The sequence below is a fragment of the Psammomys obesus genome, unplaced genomic scaffold (assembly GCF_907164565.1).
Source record: "Psammomys obesus unplaced genomic scaffold, mPsaObe1.curated_primary_1811, whole genome shotgun sequence".
NCBI lineage: Eukaryota > Metazoa > Chordata > Mammalia > Rodentia > Muridae > Psammomys > Psammomys obesus.
The window spans coordinates 20,227,080-20,247,859 of record NW_026593286.1 but is presented as its reverse complement, the minus strand read 5'-3'; the positions used below and the strand labels follow the sequence as shown (position 1 = coordinate 20,247,859).

The window sequence follows — 20,780 nt, the reverse complement described above, 5'->3', positions numbered from 1 at the left end:
AGTTTATTTGATCTGATGCCCAAACTGCCACTGTCAGACTGGTTCCCCAAGTTTCAGAATGAAGACACACTATTCAATGGACATTTGCCAGTGAATCAAATAATCAAAATAATCAAAACTTTAGTGCCTCTGAACTTCCTTAAAGATTAATCAGCTAAACCAATACACTAAGTAAAAGAACATACAGGAAACATTCTAAACTTTCAGTAATTAAATGATGTAATACCACCAACAAAACTGAAGCATCAATTAGCCAAATATCACTTATTGAAAGTTTGACTTCCTCCACCAAATTGGGCAAATGGCAACAAGAACTCTTATTTTAGTAGAAACAGGCAACATGGCTTTATTTTAAAAAGATTAAATCAATAAACGCTAGTGGCTTCTACTGTGTTTTATATATCCTAAATTAAGATGCAACCTAAGATGAGTTTTTTTCTTTTTTTTTAGTTTTTTTTAATCTTCCTCCATTTCTTTACGCATTTTGTTTGTTTCCTCCATTATCATCTTTATAAGCATAGATGTGAGGTCATCTTCTTGAATTTCACTTATCTTAGGATGCCCAGGGCTATTTGCTCCTGGATAACTGGGTTCTAGAGATGCCATATTGCTTTGGCTTTTGTTGGTTCTGCTTTCACGCTGGCCTCTACCCATTTGGCTGTCTCAGGTGTTGGCTGTTAATTTCTGGTGCCTGCTGGAATCCTGGGTTGGAGAGAATCCCGGACAGGAAGATGGCTGTCCCTGAAGAAGGCCTCCTCAGCTTTTTGGGTATGGTCATCAAATGGCAGGTGCTTCTCAGGAACTGCCACAGCTCACCTCAGGCTTATGGACCTGTGTGATAACTATGGTTGTTGGTAGTCAGGGGTCTCTCCTCTCACCAGGAGAAATCCTGGAGACAGCTGCCCTGCCACTGGGTTTCTTGCTCTGAATTCAGTGAGTGGCTGTTGCTGTTCTTACACTGTGTTTGCTAGGCACAGCCCTCTTGAAGAACCAGGGAGCCCCGTGGTTTGGTTAGTTTAGCTAGGGAGACAGATTGCACTTTGGAGCAGTGTCTGGGGCTGATCCCATGGATCCCAGGCTTCTGTAGGTCTGAGGTTGGAGCTCTGTGCCCTAGTACCCAAGTGGTGAGTACAGCTCTCAGGCGTACAGTAGGAGGCTACAGCCCAGAGCTTGAGGGAACCCAGTAACTTTTCCGGGGATTAGCTGGGTGTCCTGAGGTCAGACCTGATGTTTCCCCCCACCATGAGGTTTCCTCCTCACAGGGAGACCCTGTCTATGGTGTGTTGAGGTCCACAGTTCAGTCTGGGATGGTGAGTAGAACACGCAGGGCAGGCAAGTGGCTCCGCGCTGGCGACCCAGCGCCTGCAGGAACCTGGGAACTTTTCGTGGTGTGTGGGGGGGAGGGAAAGGGGGAATTGGCTAAGTGCCCTGAGGTCAGACCTGATGTTTCCTTCACCATGGGGTTTCCTCCCCATACGGAAAGCCAGTCTCTGGTGTTGTGGGGCCAATAGCTCAGTCTGGGATGGTGATCAGAGCATGCAGGCTTGTGTCTCTGGGCTGGTGACTGAGCACCTGCCAGGACTCACGAAGTCTTCCAGGGTTTAGCTGGGTGACCTAAGAACAGACTCGATTGCTTCCCACACCAAGGGGTTACCTCTCACTTGGGAAACACAATTGCTGGTGTTTTAGGGCCCAGAGTTCGGTTTATTGGTTGCTGTGCAGTTACTGCTGTCCTGCTCATCAGGCACAGTGTCCTCTCAGTGCCACCATCGTGAATCCCTCCCTAATTATTTTATTACAATTTATTCACTTTGTATCCCAACTGTAGCCCCCTCCTTCCTCCTCTCCCAACCCCACCCTCTCTCCATCTTCTGCTCTCATGACCCTCTTCCAGTCTACTGATAGAGCCTCCCCTTCCATCTGACCCTAGCCTATCAGGTCTCATCAGGACTGGCTGCACTGTCTTCCTCTGTAGCCTGGTAAGGCTGTTCCCACCTCAGGGGGAGGTGATCAAAGAGCCAGCCACTGAGTTCATGTCAGAGACAGCCCCTGTTCCCATTACTAGGGAACCCATGTGGAGACATCGCAACAAGAACTCTCAACTGACTTTCCATTTGGAGATATGTTTTTATCTCCTATTCACTAACTCATATAAAGTATAATATATACCATAATCCATAACCTCTACACTTACATCATTGGACTAAAAACTAGTCATTTACCAACAACTTAATGCTACCTCTTAGAATTTAATCCTTTTTGTTTGGTTGGTTGGGTTTTTGTTTTTTGTTTTGTTCTTTCTTTTTTTTTTCTCCCAAGACAGGGTTTCTTTGTGTAACCCTGGCTGTCCTAAAACTCACTCTGTAGACTAGGTTGACCTCGAACTACCTGGCTCTGCCTCTCTAATCCAATTATTTTATATCTATCATAAATGCTTAATAAAGCCCATTATTATGCTATTGTTATGCTATTAAGTTTGGCAGGAAAACATTTATATTTTTACTTTTGAAGAAAAAAGAAGTAAATTCAAGATGATATTTTTTTTGCTTGTTTTCTCTACTATTAAGTTTCAAAGATTAACTTGATAGTTATACATAAAACAAAGACTTCCTCATATACCAGAACAATAAATACATTTATGGTAACAAAGTCCTTTTATAATGTGTTATCACAGCACAGAAAATCCCAGGAAGTTTTAAAAGCTTAGTGACATCTACTCCTAAGGTTACAACTCAAAGGCCTAGTCAGGCCAAACACTACAAAAATCAGCTACCTTCCAATTCCTGAATGTGTCAAGCTGCTATTCTTATACAATGTATGCTTTCTTTCACCTTTTTTGCCTTGAATATATTCTATTAAGATTTAGCTGGAGCTATCACTTTACAGGGACAAGGGAACAAGTCACCTGTTCAGACAGTACCTTTTAGTACAGATGAATTCCTGACCACGTCTACTATTTCATACTTATTTTCTTCTGGCCCAGAAATTGTGTTATTTTTCTGTGTGCAGAAGAAGCACAATTCCCAAAGTACCACTGAGCTCAAAGACATTAATGCAAAGTTATTAGGGCAGTTCCGGACATTGGCAAGGCCAAGGATCTTCGCATATTCAAGCAGCTTATGACTGTCAGGGCTACATCAGTATTTTTAAAAAAGAAATTTGTATTATGCAATGAAGTATTCCTTTATTCTAAATTGTTAATATCCATTCATGTCTCTACATTATAAAAACATAATTTGTGGATATATCTTCATTTTAGATAAATGAACAACTGTTGATCATCCATTTATATTAAGCTGAGTCATTTTTCTGAAGTTTAGAAATGGATCAACAAATGAAATAAAGTACACAAAATTATTAAAGAATACAAAAACATGACAGAGTGCAAGGATACAGAACTGCTGAGTTTCCACAGGAAGAGAAGCTCTGTCTTGCATGGAAAGCAAAAAAACTCAGAACCCCAAGCCCAAAACAAACATGTCTTTCCTCTCTTCAAAAGCTAGGGCAACACATTGTTGTAGATTTTAACAAACTGTTATCTTTCTGGGGCTTCTCGCTCTTCCTAGCTGAAAAGCATGGAATTAAATATGGCTCTCAGTCAGCAAATTTCCTTTAAAGAGAGTTAAAACACAGAAGCATTCACCCCAAATCAAAATCAAGAGTGTGAACAGATATGGCATTAGAACTAAACTAGGAATTTACATCACTCAGAATGACAGTGAATAAACATCCATGGAGTTCCTGTCTGATTCAGTTAAAACAACACACAGGCTGTAAAACCAAAGGAATCTTTCTTTGCAAACACTCCTACATTAGAGTTTTTTGTCAAATAGACTATGATTGTACTACAGTTAAAAAAAAATCACAAAAAGAACCATTCTACACAGAGACAAAATGGAAAATAAAATAACAAAGTACATTATCACCACAATTTCTCAAGGGTCAGGTGGCAATTATGCAACAGAGAAATGAGCTGACTGTGTGAAATAGCAAGAGTGAAGTAATGATGAAATGAGGCTGAAAGTATAAAAGAAAGCCTCAATGTTCCATTCATGCTGCCCTAGGTGGTTTTCTGTTGCTGTGATCCAAATGCCACATGGAAAGGAAAAGGTTTATTTGGCTTATATGTCCTGATCTCAGACTGTCACAAAGGGAAGTCACTTTGGATGAGGGAGGGGGGTGAGGTGTGTGTGTGGTGCAGATGGACCTAAAGGCAGGAACTAAAGAACTAAAGCAGAACAATGGAGGAATGCTGCTTCCTGTCTTATTTCCTTGGCTTGCTCAGGTACCTTTCTGATATGGTCTAAAGGCGACATCACCTACAGTGAGCTGTGTCTTCCCATAATAATCATTAGTGAAGAAAATAACCCACAGACTCACCCACATGCTAATCTGATAAAGGTGTTTTCTCAACTGAGACTCCCCCTTCCCGGTAGATCCTAGCTTGTGTCAAGTGACAAAAACTAACCAGCTTATATATCATAAACATCCAGTTTGTAATATTAGAGAAAAAACTGTCACAGGACAGTAGATTCTGTCATAAGTACATTAGTATTCATTTTCTTTTGTCCTATATGTCAAGCTAATGTTCCAATTATGAGCATATTTATACATGAATATATACTTCTTGAGAAAATATGCAGAATTTATTTTACTTAATACATACAAAAGGAAAAAAATCCCATCACTAAATGTATTAGTGTATTATAAAAATTTTTAAACTAAAACTTGGGTATCAGCACTGACACTCGTACTATGAAAGATAATATCAAACTTGTCTGATGTATGAAGATCAAATTGGGAGATCCAAAATGGCAGCAACGAGTGTGCACAGCAGATGAGAGGCAGAGGATCTGAAACTCCGCAATAGGTGAGTGGAGGGACAGCTAAAGCCAGAAAAACGACAGTGAGGCTTTCTGAACAAAAGGGAACATCACATGAGTTGAGACCTTTTGACTCAGGTCACCCGCAGACTTCTTTGGGGACAGAGAGAAACGATCTTTTGATCCCCTTGCACTTCCCTTTTTCGGGCCTCCCTCATCTGCGGAGCTGGCTCACAGAGATTCTCAGCAGAGAACTCACTGCCTAAGGACTGAGACAGCAGAGGCGGGACTCCTAACTCCTCAGCCACAGCTGCCGGCTGTACCAGCCCTCGGAGTCCCAGATCTGAGGTACCATCCTCCCGGGTCCCACGTCTGCGAGTGGCCATACAGACACCGCTGGGCCTCCCAGCCAGTGACTGTAAGGCCTGCCCAACCCCTCAGTTGCAGATAGCCAGCTGTACAGCCACCAAAGTCCAGCATACCCACCAAAACAAACCAGGTACAACAGGCGCCGGGCCGCCGAGGTACCTGGCCCGGCCTCCCAGTCTGTGACTGCAGCTGGACTCCCTAGGTCAGCAGTTGCAGCACCACTGAGCTGGCGGAGCTCGTCAGTCCTCCTGCACATGACTCAGTGGGTCCAAACCTGAGAGTAGAGAGCAGGGGAATCCCGGTCCTTGCCTATGTGACCTGCCTGAGAGTAAGTGCGCCCTCAAGTGTCTGCAGAGCCTCAGATGCAGGGTCCTCCTAAGCTAGCAGCCAGACATCAGATCCTTCCCACCCACACACGCACTGTGGGTAACAGAGGGACTCTTGGGACACTGAAGCCCCTGCTCTGTGGGTCTACCAGTAGAGTTCAGGCAAATAACACCTGGAGCTCAGACAGAGCCGAATACCAGTAGCCTGTAGGCCACTGAGGTATTCAGGGAATTTGCATAAGGAAATTGCACCCAAAATTATCACCAGCGCCTGCTACACCTTCAGCACATGCAACCCCATCGATGCCTGCAAGGCAGCGCCCCTCCCACACACTCAAGGGTTCTACATTCTCTAGCAATGTGTCCCTCAAGACACACTCATTCACACACTTGCCCACACTTGTCTTTCTGTGCCCAAGGACTTTTCCTCCCACAGGTACAGCTGAAACACCAACGAACACGCAGAAACCACTGGACCTCTCTAATCTTCCTGAAGAATTCTCCAGACACCAGAGAAAGATGGTACCAGTCTGAACTGCAGAATTCAGGAACAAACAATGAAGGTTACGGATAAGCAAATGGCCAGAGAACAGTGAAAGAACACATCCAACAAAAATCAGGGCATCATGGCTTCATCAGCAACCCGCAAAATCAATGGATACTCCAATTCATCAGAAACACAGGAAAATGACTTTAAAGCTATGCTTATCCAGTTATTAGACACACATAAAGAGGAAACAAACAAATCTCTCAGAGAAATAGCCATAGAAATACAGACAGTTAAAGAGAAAACTAACAACTCTCTCAAAGAATTGGCCACCCAAGTGGAGGCAAAGAAAGAGGAAATGAATGAAGCTCTCAAAGAAACACAGGTAAATACAGCCAAACAGAGACACAATTAGTGGCTTATAGAGATGAAACAAACCAAAAAAATACAGGCCATCATACAGAGACAGGAAGCCAAATTCAAAAAGATGAAGGAAATGGTGCAAGGCATGAAAACAGAATTAGAATCAATAAAGAAAACACAAACTGAGAAAACCCTGGAGCTGGAGAACTTAGAGAAAAGATCAGGAAACACAAAGGTAAGAATCACCAATAGAATACAAGAGATGGAAGAGCGAATCTCTTGTGCTGAATATACACTCACAGAAATTAAAACTTCTCTCAAACAAAAAGTAAAATTAGAAAAGTACCAAACACAAAACATCCAAGAAATCAAGGGCGCTATGAAAAAGTGAAATCTTAGAATAATAGGAATTGATGAAAAAGAAGATTCCAGGCTCCAAGGTCCAGTAATTATTTTCAAGAAAATCATGGAAGAAAAAATTTCCCAACCTAAAGAAAGAGATGTCCATAAACATGCAAGAGGCCTACAGAACACCAAATAGACTAGAACAGAAAACAAACTCCTCACGTCACATCATAGTTGAAACACTAACTCTACCGAACAAAGAAAAGATATTAAAAGCAGCAAGGGAAAAAGGCCAAGTAACATATAAAGGTAGACTTATCAGATTCACACACACTTCTCATCAGAAACTATGAAAGCCAGAAGGGCCTGAGCAGATTTCATGCAGACTTTAAGAGACCACAGATCCCAATCCAGACTACTTTACCCTGCTAAGCTTTCAATCAACATAGATGGAGAAAACAAAATATTCCATGATAAAACTAAATTTAAGCAATTTCTACACAGGAAACCAGCCCTACAGAAGATACTAGAAGGAAAACTCCAATCCAATGAAAACAACTATGCCCAAGAAAATATAGGATACAGATAATTTCCAAAAAAAAAAAAAAAAAATTAAAAGAAAACAAGCAATGAATCACAGTAAGACCACCAACTCCACATTAAAAGGAACTAACATTCATTGGTCACTATTATCTATCAACATCAATAGACTCAACTCACCAATAAAAAGACACAGACTAACAGAATGGGTGTGGAAAAAAGGATCCAACATTCTGCTGCATCCAAGAAACACCCTCTGCAACAAAGATAAACACTACCTCAGATTAAAGGGCTGGAAAAATGTTTTTCAAGCAAATGGACCCAGGAAACAAGCTGGGGTAGCTATCCTAATATCTAATAAGATAGACGTTCAATCAATATTAATCAAAAAAGACAAGGAGGGGGACACTACATTCTCATCAAAGGAAAAATGCATCAAGAGGTCATCACAATTCTGCACATCTATGCCCCAAATACAAGAGTGCCTATATTCATAAATGAAACATTATTAAAGTTTAAATTACACATAGTAATAGTGTAATTACTATGTATCTCCCTTAATAGTGGGAGACTTCAACTCCCCACTCTCATCAAGGGACAGGTCATCTAGACAAGAGCTAAATAGGGAAATAAAGGCACTTACAGAGGCCCTAATTCAAATGGACCTAATAGATGTCTACAGAACTTTTCACCCAAACTCAAATGAGTATACCTTCTTTTCAGCACCTCATGGAATGTTCTCCAAAACAGACCATATAGTTGGTCACAAAGCAAGCCTCAACAGATACAAGAAGACTGAAATAATCCCCTGTATTCTATCAGATCACCATGGACTAAAGCTGGACATCAACAACAATGGAAATAGTAAAAAATCCTACATCTTTTTTGATTAATATTGATTGAACCAAACTACAAGCACATGGAAACTGAACAACTTGCTGCTTAATGACAGCTGGGTTAAGGAAGAAATAAAGAAATTAAAGACTTCCTAGAATTCAATGAAAATGAAGATACAACATACCCAAATTTATGGGACAGTGCTAAGAGGAAAATTTGTAGCACTAAGTACCTTCAAGAAGAAATATTTAACATCTCATACAAGCAACTTAATGACCCAACTGAAAGCCATACAAATAAAAGAAGCAAATACACCCAAGAGGGGCAGATGGCTGGAAATAATCAAACTCAGGGCTGAAATCAAGCAATCAGAAACAAATAAAACTATTAAAAAAAAAATCAATGAAACCAAGAGCTGGTCCTTTGAGAAAATCAACAAGATAGACAAACCCTGCACCAAACTAACTAAAAGACAGAAAGAAACTATCCAAATCAGCAAAATCAGAAATGAAAAGGGGGACATAACTACAGACACTGAGAAAATCCAAATAATCATAAGGTCATACCACAAAAGCCTATATGCCACAAAATTTGAAAATCTAAAAGAAATGGACAATTTTCTTGATAGATTCCATCTACCAAAACTAAGTCAAGATCAGGTAGAAAGATTGAATAGTCCTATATCCCCCAAGGAAATTGAAGCAGTCATCAACAGTCTCCCTTCCGAAAAAAAGCCCTGGGCCAGATGATTTCAGCACAGAATTCTACCAGATCTTCAAAGAAGTGCTAACTCCAATTCTCTTAAACTTATACCACAAACTCCAATTCTCTTCAAACTATTCCACAAAATAGAAACAGAAGGAACATTACCAAACTCATTCTACAAAGCCAATCACCTTGATACCTAAACCACACAAAAACCTAACAAAAAAAGAGAACTTCAGACCTATCTCTCTTATGAATATTGATGCAAAAAATACTCAATAAAATACTTGCAAACAAAATCCAAGAACACATTAAAAGACATCATCCACCATGACCAAGTAGGCTTCATCCCAGGCATGTAAGGGTGGTTCAACATATGGAAATCCACCAATGTAATCCACCATATAAACAAACTGAAGGAGAAAAACCACATTATCATCTCCTTAGATGCCCAAAAAGCATTTGACAAAAACCAACACCCATTCATGTTTAAAGTCTTGGAGAGATCAGGGATATGAAGCACATACCTAAACATAGAAAAGGCAATATACAGCAAACCTATAGCCAACATCAAACTCAATGGAGAGAAACTTAAATCAATACCATTGAAATCAGGGACAAGGCAAGGGTGCCCACTTTCTCCATATCCCTTCAACATAGTACTTGAAGTCCTAGCTAAAGTAATAAGACAACTAAAGGAGATCAAGGGGATACAAATTGGAAACAAAGAGGTCAAAGTTTCATCATTCGCAGACGATATGATAATATTCATGAGCAACCCCAGAAATTTAACCAGAGAACTCCTTCAGCTGATAAACACCTTCAGCCAAGTGGATGGATACAAAACTAACTCCAATAAAAAAAAAAAAAAAAAAAAAAAAAAATCAGAAGCCCTCCTGTATACCAAAGACAAAAGGGCCAAGAACAAAATCAGAGAAACAACACCATTCACAATAGCCACTAATAACATAAAGTACCTTTGGGTGACTCTACTCAAGCAAGTGAAAGACCTGTTTGAAAAAAACTTCAAGTCTCTAAATAAAGAAACTGAAGAAGACATCAGAAGGTGGAAAGATATCCCATGCTCATGGATTGGTAGGCTTAACATAGTGGAAATAGCCATTCTGCCAAAAGCAATATACAGATTCAATGCAATTCCCGTCAAAATACCAACACAATTCTTACAGAACTTGAAAGAAAAATTCTCAACTTCATATGGAGAAACAAAAAAACCCATAATTTCCAAAATGATCATGTACAATGACAGATCGTCTGGAGGTATCTCTATCCTTGATCTCAAGCTGTACTACAGAGCAACATTAATAAAAACTGAATGGTATTGGCATAGAAACAGAAAGGTAGATCAATGGAACAGAATAGAAGACCCAGAAATAAATCCACACACCAAATAGGGAAGTAAAGGCACTTACAGAGGCCCTAATTCAAATGGACCTAAGAGATATCTACAGAACTTTTCACCCAAACTCAAAAGAGAATATCTTCTTTTCAGCACCTCATGGAACGTTCTCCAAAACAGACCATATAGTTGCTCACAAAGCAAGCCTCAACAGATACAAAAAGATTGAAATAATCCCTTGTATTCTATCTGATCACCATGGACTAAAGCTGGACGTCAACAACAAGGGAAATAGCAAAAAGCCTACATGCACATGGAAACTGAACAACTTGCTATTCAATGACAGCTGGGTTAAGGAAGAAATAAAGAAAGAAATTAAAGACTCCCCAGGATTCAATGAAAATGAAGATACAACTTCCTGAACAGAAGACCAACAGCACAGGCTCTAAGAGCAACAATCAATAAATGGGACATCATGAAACTGAAAAGCTTCTGTAAAGCAAAAGACACCGTCATCAGAACAAAACGACAGCCTACAGACTGGGAAAAGGTCTTCACCAACCCTATATCTGACAGAGGACTGATATCCAGAATATATAAAGAACTAAAGAAGTTAAGAAGCAATAAATTAAGCAATCCAATCAAAAAAATGGGATACAGAGCTAATCAGAGAATACTCTGTAGAGGAATATAGAATGGCAGAGAAACACTTAAAGAGATGCGTAACGTCCTTAGCCATCAGAGAGATGCAAATCAAAACACCCCTGAGATTTCACCTTACACCCATCAGAATGGCTAAGATCAAAACTCAAGTGACAACACATGCTGGAGAGGTGGTGGGGAAAGGGGAACCCTCCTCCATTGCTGGTGGAAATGTAAACTTGTACAACCACTTTGGAAATCATTCTGGTACTTTCTCAGACAACTAGGAATAGTGCTTCCTTAAGATCCAGCTATACCACTCCTAGGCATATATCCCAAAGATTCTCAAGTACACAACAATGACATTTGTTCAACCATGTTTGTAGCAGCTTTATTCATAATAGCCAGAACCTGGAAACAACCCAGATGTCCATCAACAGAGAAATGGATACAGAAATTGTGGTACTTTTACACAATGAAACACTACTCAGCAATTAAAAACAAGGAAATCATGAAATTTGCAGGCAAATGGTGGGACCTAGAAAAGGTCATCCTGAGTGAGGTATTCCAGAAGCAGAACCACACACACACTATATACTCACTTATAAGTGGGTATTAGACCTATAAGATAGAGGAGAAATCTAGTAAAATCTCTATACCCAAAGAAGATAAACAGTAAAGAGTGTCCAGGGTAAGATGATCAATCCTCACTTAGAAAGACAAATGGGATGGACATTGGATGTAGAAGAAAACAAGTAACAGGACAGGAGCCTACCACAGAGGGCCTCTGAACAACTCTACCTAGCAGTGTATCAAAGCAGATGCTGAGACTCATAACCAAACCTTCGGCAGAGCACAGGGAATCATATGAAAGAAGGGGAGTTAGTACGACTTGGAGAGGACAGGAGCTCCACAAGGATCAAATATAGCAGGGCACAAGGGTCTTTTATGAGACTGTATCTCCAACCAAGGATCGTGTATGGATAAAACCTAGAACCCCTGCTCAGATGTAGCCCATGGTAGCTCAGTATCCAAATGGGTTTCCTAGTAAGGGAAACAGGGACTATCTCTGACATGAACTCAATGGCTTCCCCCCTTCCAATGGAGGAGCAGCCTTGCTAGGCCACAGAGGAGGACATTCCAGCCAGGCCTGAAGAAACCTGATAAGCTAGGGTCAAATGGAAGGGGAGGAGGACCTCCCCTATCAGTGTACTTGGAAAGGGGCAGGGAAGAGATGAGGGAGGGAGGGTGGGATTGGGAGGGAATGAGGGAGCGGGCTACAGCTGGGGTAGAAAGTTAATAAATTGTAACTAACATTAAAAAAAAAAGAACAAATGTCCAAAGATTACTGTAATAATTAGAAAACGTATGTTCAGTGTTTTTCAGTCAAATTTGAAAAATATGTTTATGTAATTTTCTAGATTTGCAATACAAATCTATATCAGCTGGAAAACAATTAAAATGCAGGTTTTAATTTCTCTTTTCAAGATCAAAGCACTGAGCTGTCTAACTAATCTTTGGAAAACACAAGAAAAGAAAAATCATTTTCTAATTGGTTTTGGAAATGTAAAGTTTGAATTTATTGCTAGAGGATGTAGACTTAATACAACAGATATTTTTTTGAGAACTATTACAAAATGAATTAGAATATGGGCACCTTCACTCTAATGCCAGCAAGTGTACTCAAGGCATGAAAACCCAGGGTTTGAAGCCAGTTTGGACTATACATGAAGCCTCTTGTAGCCCCAACCATATTTTTTTTCTGTGTGCACTCACACACTAGCAGTTATTATTAAGAAAAGACAAAACTGCCTTACTCCTATCTGGGTCAATCTCTACTTCTTGCTACTGTAACACAAATGCCTTTTCATTCCATTTACACTACTGATTTCAAGCAAATCATAAGAAAAATGGGGCTATTTGAGGAAATAAATTTTCTTTATTCTTAGAAAATCTTTTATGGCAGATTTCTTTTTTATTATTTCTTAACTTCTTTATGAGAGAGGGCCTGTGTAGAACAGCTGGCCGGGAACTCGCTTCATAGCCAAGGATGGCTCTGAACTCCTACTCTTCGTGCCTTAAGGCTTTCCAAATGCTGGAATTATAGGCCTGTAATTCCACATGCCCCACCCAATGAGACTTCTGGACACATACTTTCTTATTCAGTCTTACTTTGCAGAAACATCTTGGTATCTCTTTACATTTTATAAGTTGGCAAAGTTTACTGAGAAAAACAGAAATTATAGTAATCTTTACAACTCTACAGCACTTTCAAGAGTCTGTGTAATAAAGAGGCTCTAATAGAAAAGAATGGCGGTTAAGCTTGTCATGAGGTGACTGTAGCTCACCTTTTGGAGTCCATCACTCAAGTCAACCAACCACAGGGTAGCTTCCCCGCTCTTTCCCTCTTAATTTCACAGACATGTCTAGAGTAACCCTTGCTCAGTGGAGTGGGGAGTTGTTCGAGACACAGGCAGATCTCCAGGCCAGCCAATCTCTGAATGCCTGCCTCACTGACCCATCAGGACACTGTCTCAAAAAGTAAGGTGAAAGCCTAGGATGCCTGGTGTCACGCTCTGACGTCCACATACAAGGGCAGGTGCACATGTGATGAAATCCCCCCTCAATTCATTGGGTCTATGGAAAATGTCATTAAAAGTTAAAAGTTTATAAGTAGTTCTAATTAACAATTTTATCTACCAAGAAACTAACACTTAGAAGCAAACACAATGTTTTAGCATGTCATACACCTTCATAATTAATTATAATTAATTAATTCACTTTTCCCTAATATGTATGATTTCCAGACAATTCTTAATTGCTCTGAAATATTTTCCAATAAAATTAAGGTGCCTGATACTAAAAACAGACTGAGGAATTCTCTGTAAGCAAAGAAAGACTTTGAGAGTAGACGACTTACTTTTATAAACCCAGCGACCCAGTGACTACTTAAATACTTGTCTCAAGCTTTGAACTTACTTCTCTCTGGGCTTTATATTAGAAAATATGAACATACAAACTTCAATAAGGGATCCTATCCATCTTTATGCTGAAAGAACCTTCGGTATTAGAGGATGTTATTCACTACTGTGAGACTCACCAAATAGTACACTATTAACTCAGCTTGAGTCCATCAGTGATTCTATAAAAATGACATAGCCAAGCCATTAAAGTGACAAAACTCACATTTCCTACAGAAGGTGGGTTTTATGGAAATGGATCATAGCCTGTACATATAATCTAATGCCAGTTCAGCAAATTTTTAAGACATAGACTTAAGTTCAGAAGCATCAGATTATTTAAAATTCCACAGGGTGTCTTTATTAATAAGATCTTTATAGTGAAAATCAACTGGTTCTAGCCTTTGGCAATGGTTCTGGCCAAGGTGTGGTAGAAAAGAATCTAAAATCTCGGAGGCATTTGGAGCTTTAAACAGCAAGACCCAGAAAGAGTTATTATACACAGAAAAGGTAAAATAAAGTTCAAAAACAGACATATTAACAATCAATACAATTATCGTGCTTCTCCTACTGGTTTTAGCTGGGAGCAACTGTTAACAGAGAATGAGGAAAAGAGGGCGGGTGTGGCGTTTCATCATAGGGAATCACACTCAAGAGTACGACAAGGAGGAAGTGGAGGCTGATTTTAAGAGGACCTGAATACTGAAAGCTGACATCAAACTGTTCTTCAGATCAAATCAACGTCAACTTATGGTCTTGATAAGCACTCTACCATAAGGCCTTCAAAGCACAAAGCCAATTTTAATACACGATGTGCTTCTTAAAAAACAATATACCCATTCTCTTGCTTTGGTGTAATTAACATTCCAGGAGAGTGCAACTGCCCAGTGTCAGCACAGAGCTCTAGCACAAAACCAGCAGATCATCGCAACACAGAGCAATTCCGTGTGCACAACTGTGTGTGGCGGGCCTGGGAAATTTTGGCCTTCAGTCATTCTTGAGCACAGGCAACCGACATCAAGGCTCCCAACTGCGGGTCAGAAGACTCCCTGTCGGTCCTTTGCAAGCACTTAACTTTCTAGAGAAGTACGTAACAATAGCTGGTGCATCTGCCATCATAGTTTAGCTAACATAAAAAAGTAATACTTCAGGTACCAAGGAACAGAAAATAAATAGGAATGGGAGAGGGCAGGATGTGAAAGAGTTTGGAGGGAGGAGAGGGGGGAGAGAAGTGTTGTGATTAAAATACAATCTCAAAAATAAGCAAAAAGATAATAATTAGGATATGATTCATTTTGTTAAATCCTAAGTGAACAGTAGGTTAAGAAAAACACAGCAACAGTAAGGTAGGTAGTAGGCAGCTCTGAGGGAGATGGCATTTGACTGCCAACAGAGAGAAAAGGATATAGTTTCAGTAGAGGCTGAGGTAATGGCTGCTATAATCACCCAGATCAGGTAGAATGAAACAGTAAAGTCCCCAACAGCTGCCTAAAAAGACTGAGTCAGCTATGAGATCAAGAGAAGTTATATGAATAATACTGTAGAAATCGTAAATGGAAAGCAATGAATTAATTTCACTTCATAAACATACCATGCAATGAGTTTAAAACATGAGCATATTTTGTCAAATGAACCATTTAACATCAATATGAACTATTTAGACTTCATAGTTAACATCAAACTACAGTTATTCTTTATTAATATGCTTGGTATTAAAGAATAAAGCTACTTTAAAATCAGCGCATATTTATGCTCATTTATTAAGAAAACCTGAATGGCACCAATGTTACGCGAATCCTTTTCAAAAGTGACTATCTCAAAGAACAGGAATGTACTAACTAGTGTCAAATAATCCTAAATGCAGCACTTACAATCAAACTTCAGGATCCAGCATCCATTGAGAATCCCAAGCATACACTTCAAAGTACTCTGAGCTTCCTCCTCAGGAACAATGACATGAGTTACTAAGATAAAAGAAAGCAGTAAGGAAAATAGAAACAGAGCAAAGCAATTGTCTACTTCTTATAGCGAGTTACAAACTTACACTTAAGTTTTCTTCAAAGGCAACTTTTAAATGTATATAATGTTTCTTTTCAGATCACAAAACAAATTAACAAGTAAAAATTTTTCAGCTACTTTCAAATGATTTATGGTATTAGACTGTATTATAATTGATTATTAACAAACTCAAAACTCTGTTACTCTGACAGTGCTCTGTCCTAAACTATGCATAAGGCTTAATATGTAGTTAACAGACAATAGTGCACTTGCCTCCTAGCATGTGAACAGCCTGGGTTTTTCCCCAGCACCACAAAAACAAACAAAATAAACACTTTACATTAAAACTACAAAGTATACAAACATTTCAGATAACAAGATGCAAAATGTATAACCACAACCCCATGCTTAAAACATATTTAAATTATCAGAAGTCATACTTTAAAGGGACTAACTTAAAATTCTTTTCAACCAACCAAACAAACAAACAAAAAAACCAAACTTCTCACCTGTACTGTCAAACTCAGCACACTTTTTAGCCTTAAGAACTTTCTCAAGTTTGCTGAGCATCTCCTGTTGTTGTGAAGAAAGCCCACTGCCTATAAATACCAGTGGCCCATTCTTTCGCTGCCCAGCATTCACCTGTTAGTGGAAAATGGAGAGGCACCATGGTAAAACCATGTAAGGAACAGAGAGAAGGCACAAACTCATGTGACAAAAGATCTATTTCATGAGCTACCTTACTCCAGGTAATAATCCCCTGGAATTACTTAGTGAATCGGCACCCACATCCCTAATACTGAACGTACTTGAATAACTTTTTCTATTTATTTTCCTCCCAAGTCAATGTGAGTTTGAACAGCTCTCTCCACCCAGGCAAGCGTCTTTCCCTGATGCTGAACTGAATTCCTGTAGGGTTTTATAATTTCATACTGTCCCCAGTAACCTAAAATAACCATTAAAAATGACCATTTCACATCTCTCCTCCAAAGAGTTAAACCCAAACTTGGTCTACTCAGTTTAAGTTAAGATTATTTTGAAAATCAGCACTAATTCTAAAGAAAACAACTAAATTTTTAAATTTGAAACAAAAAGATGAAATGATGACTCCAGAAAGCAGATGCACAAACAGGAGGGATCCCTGTTGCTCCTAAGAAAGAAAGGATGACTTACAGACACTAATGCTTTCGGGTTATCATCTAAACTCAGCACTTATAGAAGACAAATAGAAAGCACAAGTGAACAGAGAAGGGACAATTCAGAGAAACAATGACACAGTGGAACATCCAAAAGACTGAACAAACAGAACTAGAGTGAGAGTTAGACAAAAGCTGCCTGTGAAAGAAAAGGAATGATCCAGAGAGGAAAATGCAAAACCAGCAAGCACTACTATACGAAGGACAAGACGCCACACACCACACAAGACATTGGGCCTTTGCATGCCGTGAGTGCAACGTGAACTGGAAAGCTGGGCTTTTAAACACCGCAAAAAATGAAGGAAACAGCAAAGGCACAGACACCAACTAGATGAGAGGAGACGAGTATTTAAACATTAACTTCACACATCAGAATAGTGATAACTTATTCAAACTCCCTGTACATAGGACAGTGAAACTGCTGCTTAAATCTGTAAACAGTTGAATCAATTCATTCAAAATAAATGAGATCTACTATACACTTAGCACACAAAAATATCATGATAAGGTTTTTAAGTGACAATCCTCGGCACTTAAGTTCAGCAAGTTACAGTTCTGAAAACAAAAGTTTGACTGGACACCCACAGAGACATTACTAGTCTCTGTAAGAAAATACAGCCAAGTCAAATGCAAACAGTGTTAAACTCTATAACATGAAAATAGCTTGATATTATTTTTTAAAATAATTTAATTATGGTATTAAAAATCAATTGTCAAAAATTCTTGTCTTTAAATGAGTGCCATCAAAATAGCTCTGCAGAGAACACACTGCTTCTTGATTTACATGACTCTACTTTAGCTAAATTAGTTCTTTGCATGAAATGCAAGAGTGAAAATATATCATTTCTAAATATAGCATGTGATACTATTTCTGCCATCCAAAGGAAGTATCAAAGTGGGACAAGCATTTTCCTATCATAGTCTTTTTAAAAAATGTGCATAAAACTGGTACTAATTTCTGATAGTTAGGGAATGCTATAGTAACAGCTGCCAAAATCACATGGTAGCCTGGGATTGCACATCACAGGGACTGAGGGTCTAATTCAAGTAAGGGGCTCAAAGCCAAGATGCTCAAACAAATTCAAAGGTAATACCCTCATTTATAGGTCCTTCTTCGATTCCCAAGCTATCATTTGGAACACATTTTTCAGACTGAGGTCTAAAACAAAAGATAAAGGGTTCTCAGGGTGGTCTCACAAAACTGCACTGTGACCACAGCAAGTTCTAACTACGTCATGCTAATCTGTAGTCAGGCAATGGCATCAGCCACTACTGCTCTGCTCTTTCTGGATGAAGACAGATCTGCAGAACAGTCTTGGCTTCATCTCCGCCCGACAAGGCCCAGCAAAGCAGGCTGGGTTGAGTGAGTCTGGTAGCGGCTAGAGGAATCCCATCTCAGACATTACCTCACAACGGTTACACACGACTTAGTATTTCCACCCACACAGATTTGTTTGTCATTCATCAGCGTCCCTAGCCACGCGTCAATCATTCAAACAATAAGAATGCTCGGTCATAGTTGTGTGCACCTTTTATCATCTGAATACAAATATAGTGAGTTCACTGGGTCTGTCTCTTCTCTCCATCCTCATCTCACTATCATCACCCATAATTTCAGACCCCACTAATCGTAGACATCGCCACAGCAGCCTCCACTGAGCTGAGTTTCTTCTGACTCCTTGCTGTTCTGCAGACCAATTTGTTGCAGGTGTAAACACACTGATGATTCCCCATTATATCTAAAGGCCCTATTAAGAAAGTTAGGCCTTTCACAAGCTGACCCCAATCTTTTTCACCCTGCAACTACTTTAACATTCTCTATGTTCCCTGTACACTAAACCCTGTAGTTCTTTAAATTTAAGGGCTTTTTATGCCTCCTTTCCTCTAAAAAGCTATAGCAGTGGGCCATGCTGGCTTACAACACAAAACCCATTCTTCCATCTTCTACACTAAAAAGACCAGATTTTGTTCAGGTAGCTGCCCTATAAGATCTGCCCCATGTCTGTCCCTGGATACGTCAAAACTAATTTGTGGCCAGTTCTAACCAATGAAACACAAAAAAGATCTCAGCAAAGGCTCGAAGAAAACAGTTTGGTGCCTTCCATCTGGCCACTGTCACACCTAGAGCTGCAGCAATCAGCCTACATGAAGACATACAAGTAACAACAGAGATGCTAAGTCAAGGACAGCGAGTAAGGGAAACCAGTGGGATCTCAGTGCAGTCACAACCGCCGATGGAATGCTCTTTGTAAGAGTCAAAAGTTTCAGAATTGGAGTGTTCTGTTAATTTCCATGACAGCATTCATCAGTTCTTTCCCTCAGACATCCTCTGGGAAGTTCTTCCTGACAGCTTCTGAAGTGAGCTTGCTTCCACTGCACATGTGACAGCTTCTGCACATTTTGTTGCTTTTATTATATATCGCAATTTATAACAGACTTTTTACATTTATCTTATACCTTCTACTTGCCTGTGTGTTCCCGAGGAATGGGTCTTTTTTCCACTGTCTCTAGCTTGTACCTCTTGTCTAATTCACAGGCTCACATATCCAACTACTATGTCACAGCTCCATCACCAGACATAAAATTGGAACGGGGGATGAAAGATCCCCCTACCTATGGCAGCAAATGGATTCCACTCATTTCTCACTCACCACAGAAAATCCAAGAAAAAGTGCTGCCAGAGAAAACAAATACTGAGCTTTACTACTTACAGACTGTCAATGCTATTCACTGAGATGGAGTCATGTTGGCACTTGTTTGTCACAATCCTAAGTGTTATTTCTCCCAATCCTGCACAGACTCCCTTTTGTAAATCAAAAGAGCAAATGCTCAGAACAAAATTCAACTCTGTCACTCCTGCACTCTGAAACCTTTCAATGGTTTCCATTCTCAGACTCTCACTATCTGCAACAATAACAAATTCTGCAATCTTCAAGCATGCCCGTTCATCTATTTGAGGGTCTCTATACAATTTCCTTTACGTGGTTACCTGGTTGCCTCCTCCTTATAATTCAAGTTTCAGTTCAAATTGGTTCTTAAAAGGCCCTCACTAATGCAGTGTCCTTCAGGAGCCTCACATCTCTACCCAATTACACACTACGAAACCACCCTGAAAGCACTTGTGTACCCACTTTTGAAATAACTGCACTGATAAATTTACATATTCTTGAGCCGTTTTTTTTTTTTTTTTCCTCTACCTCTTACTGGCAAGCAAGTTCCTTGAAATATAAGAGTTACTTTAGTCAAATTCATTATTGTATGAATGCTGCCCAAAATACAAATAGTTCAATAAATATTTCTTGACAGACTTATTCTGATTATGTCTCTCAATCCATAATAGTCAGTACTCTGGAAGTGCTCAAAAATTGGTGAATGAAAGCTATTTGCTAACTGGAAGTTTTCCTATTATGTTCCTTTCATAACCAAACAACATAAATGTCCCAAAGCTATATCCATACTTACGACTGAGCACTGGCTAGTTGAGAATGATTCATTCTTCTCTGGTAGCAGCAACAGTGATCTTATATTTTCATTGTCTGTATAATCCACAGGCCGTACACCAAATATGTTACTAGTAAAATAAGTGCAGAGGATTTAAGTAAATAAAATGTGCAACTTCATCCTTAGCAAACAAACATACTTCCAGAACTACTTTTCAAAATCCTTAATAATACACAATTGTAACTAAGGTGACTCAGCTATCAAGTGCTACTACGTTTAGTTAGGAAGAAAAGGAGGAAGCGGGACTACCATCTCCATTCTCTGGGGACTCAGCTTCCTGGTGAGGACCCTGATTTTCTCTGGTTCTTCCCTGCAGCCCCCTTCACCCTTT

At 39.6% G+C, this 20,780-nt stretch overlaps 1 protein-coding gene across 5 annotated transcripts in view; it reads right to left on the bottom strand.

The window, feature by feature from the left end:
- Bard1 (BRCA1 associated RING domain 1) overlaps positions 1–20,780 on the bottom strand; it is a 184,081-nt gene that overhangs the window by 11,384 nt on the left and 151,917 nt on the right. For all 5 annotated transcript variants that reach the window (XM_055616985.1, XM_055616983.1, XM_055616984.1 and 2 more), the window contains 3 exons: positions 20,411–20,519; positions 16,262–16,394; positions 15,626–15,718 (listed from right to left, as the gene is read on the bottom strand). In XM_055616985.1, coding sequence (XP_055472960.1) covers positions 15,626–15,718; positions 16,262–16,394; positions 20,411–20,519 — 335 coding nt within the window. The remainder of the gene's footprint in view (positions 1–15,625; positions 15,719–16,261; positions 16,395–20,410; positions 20,520–20,780) is intronic.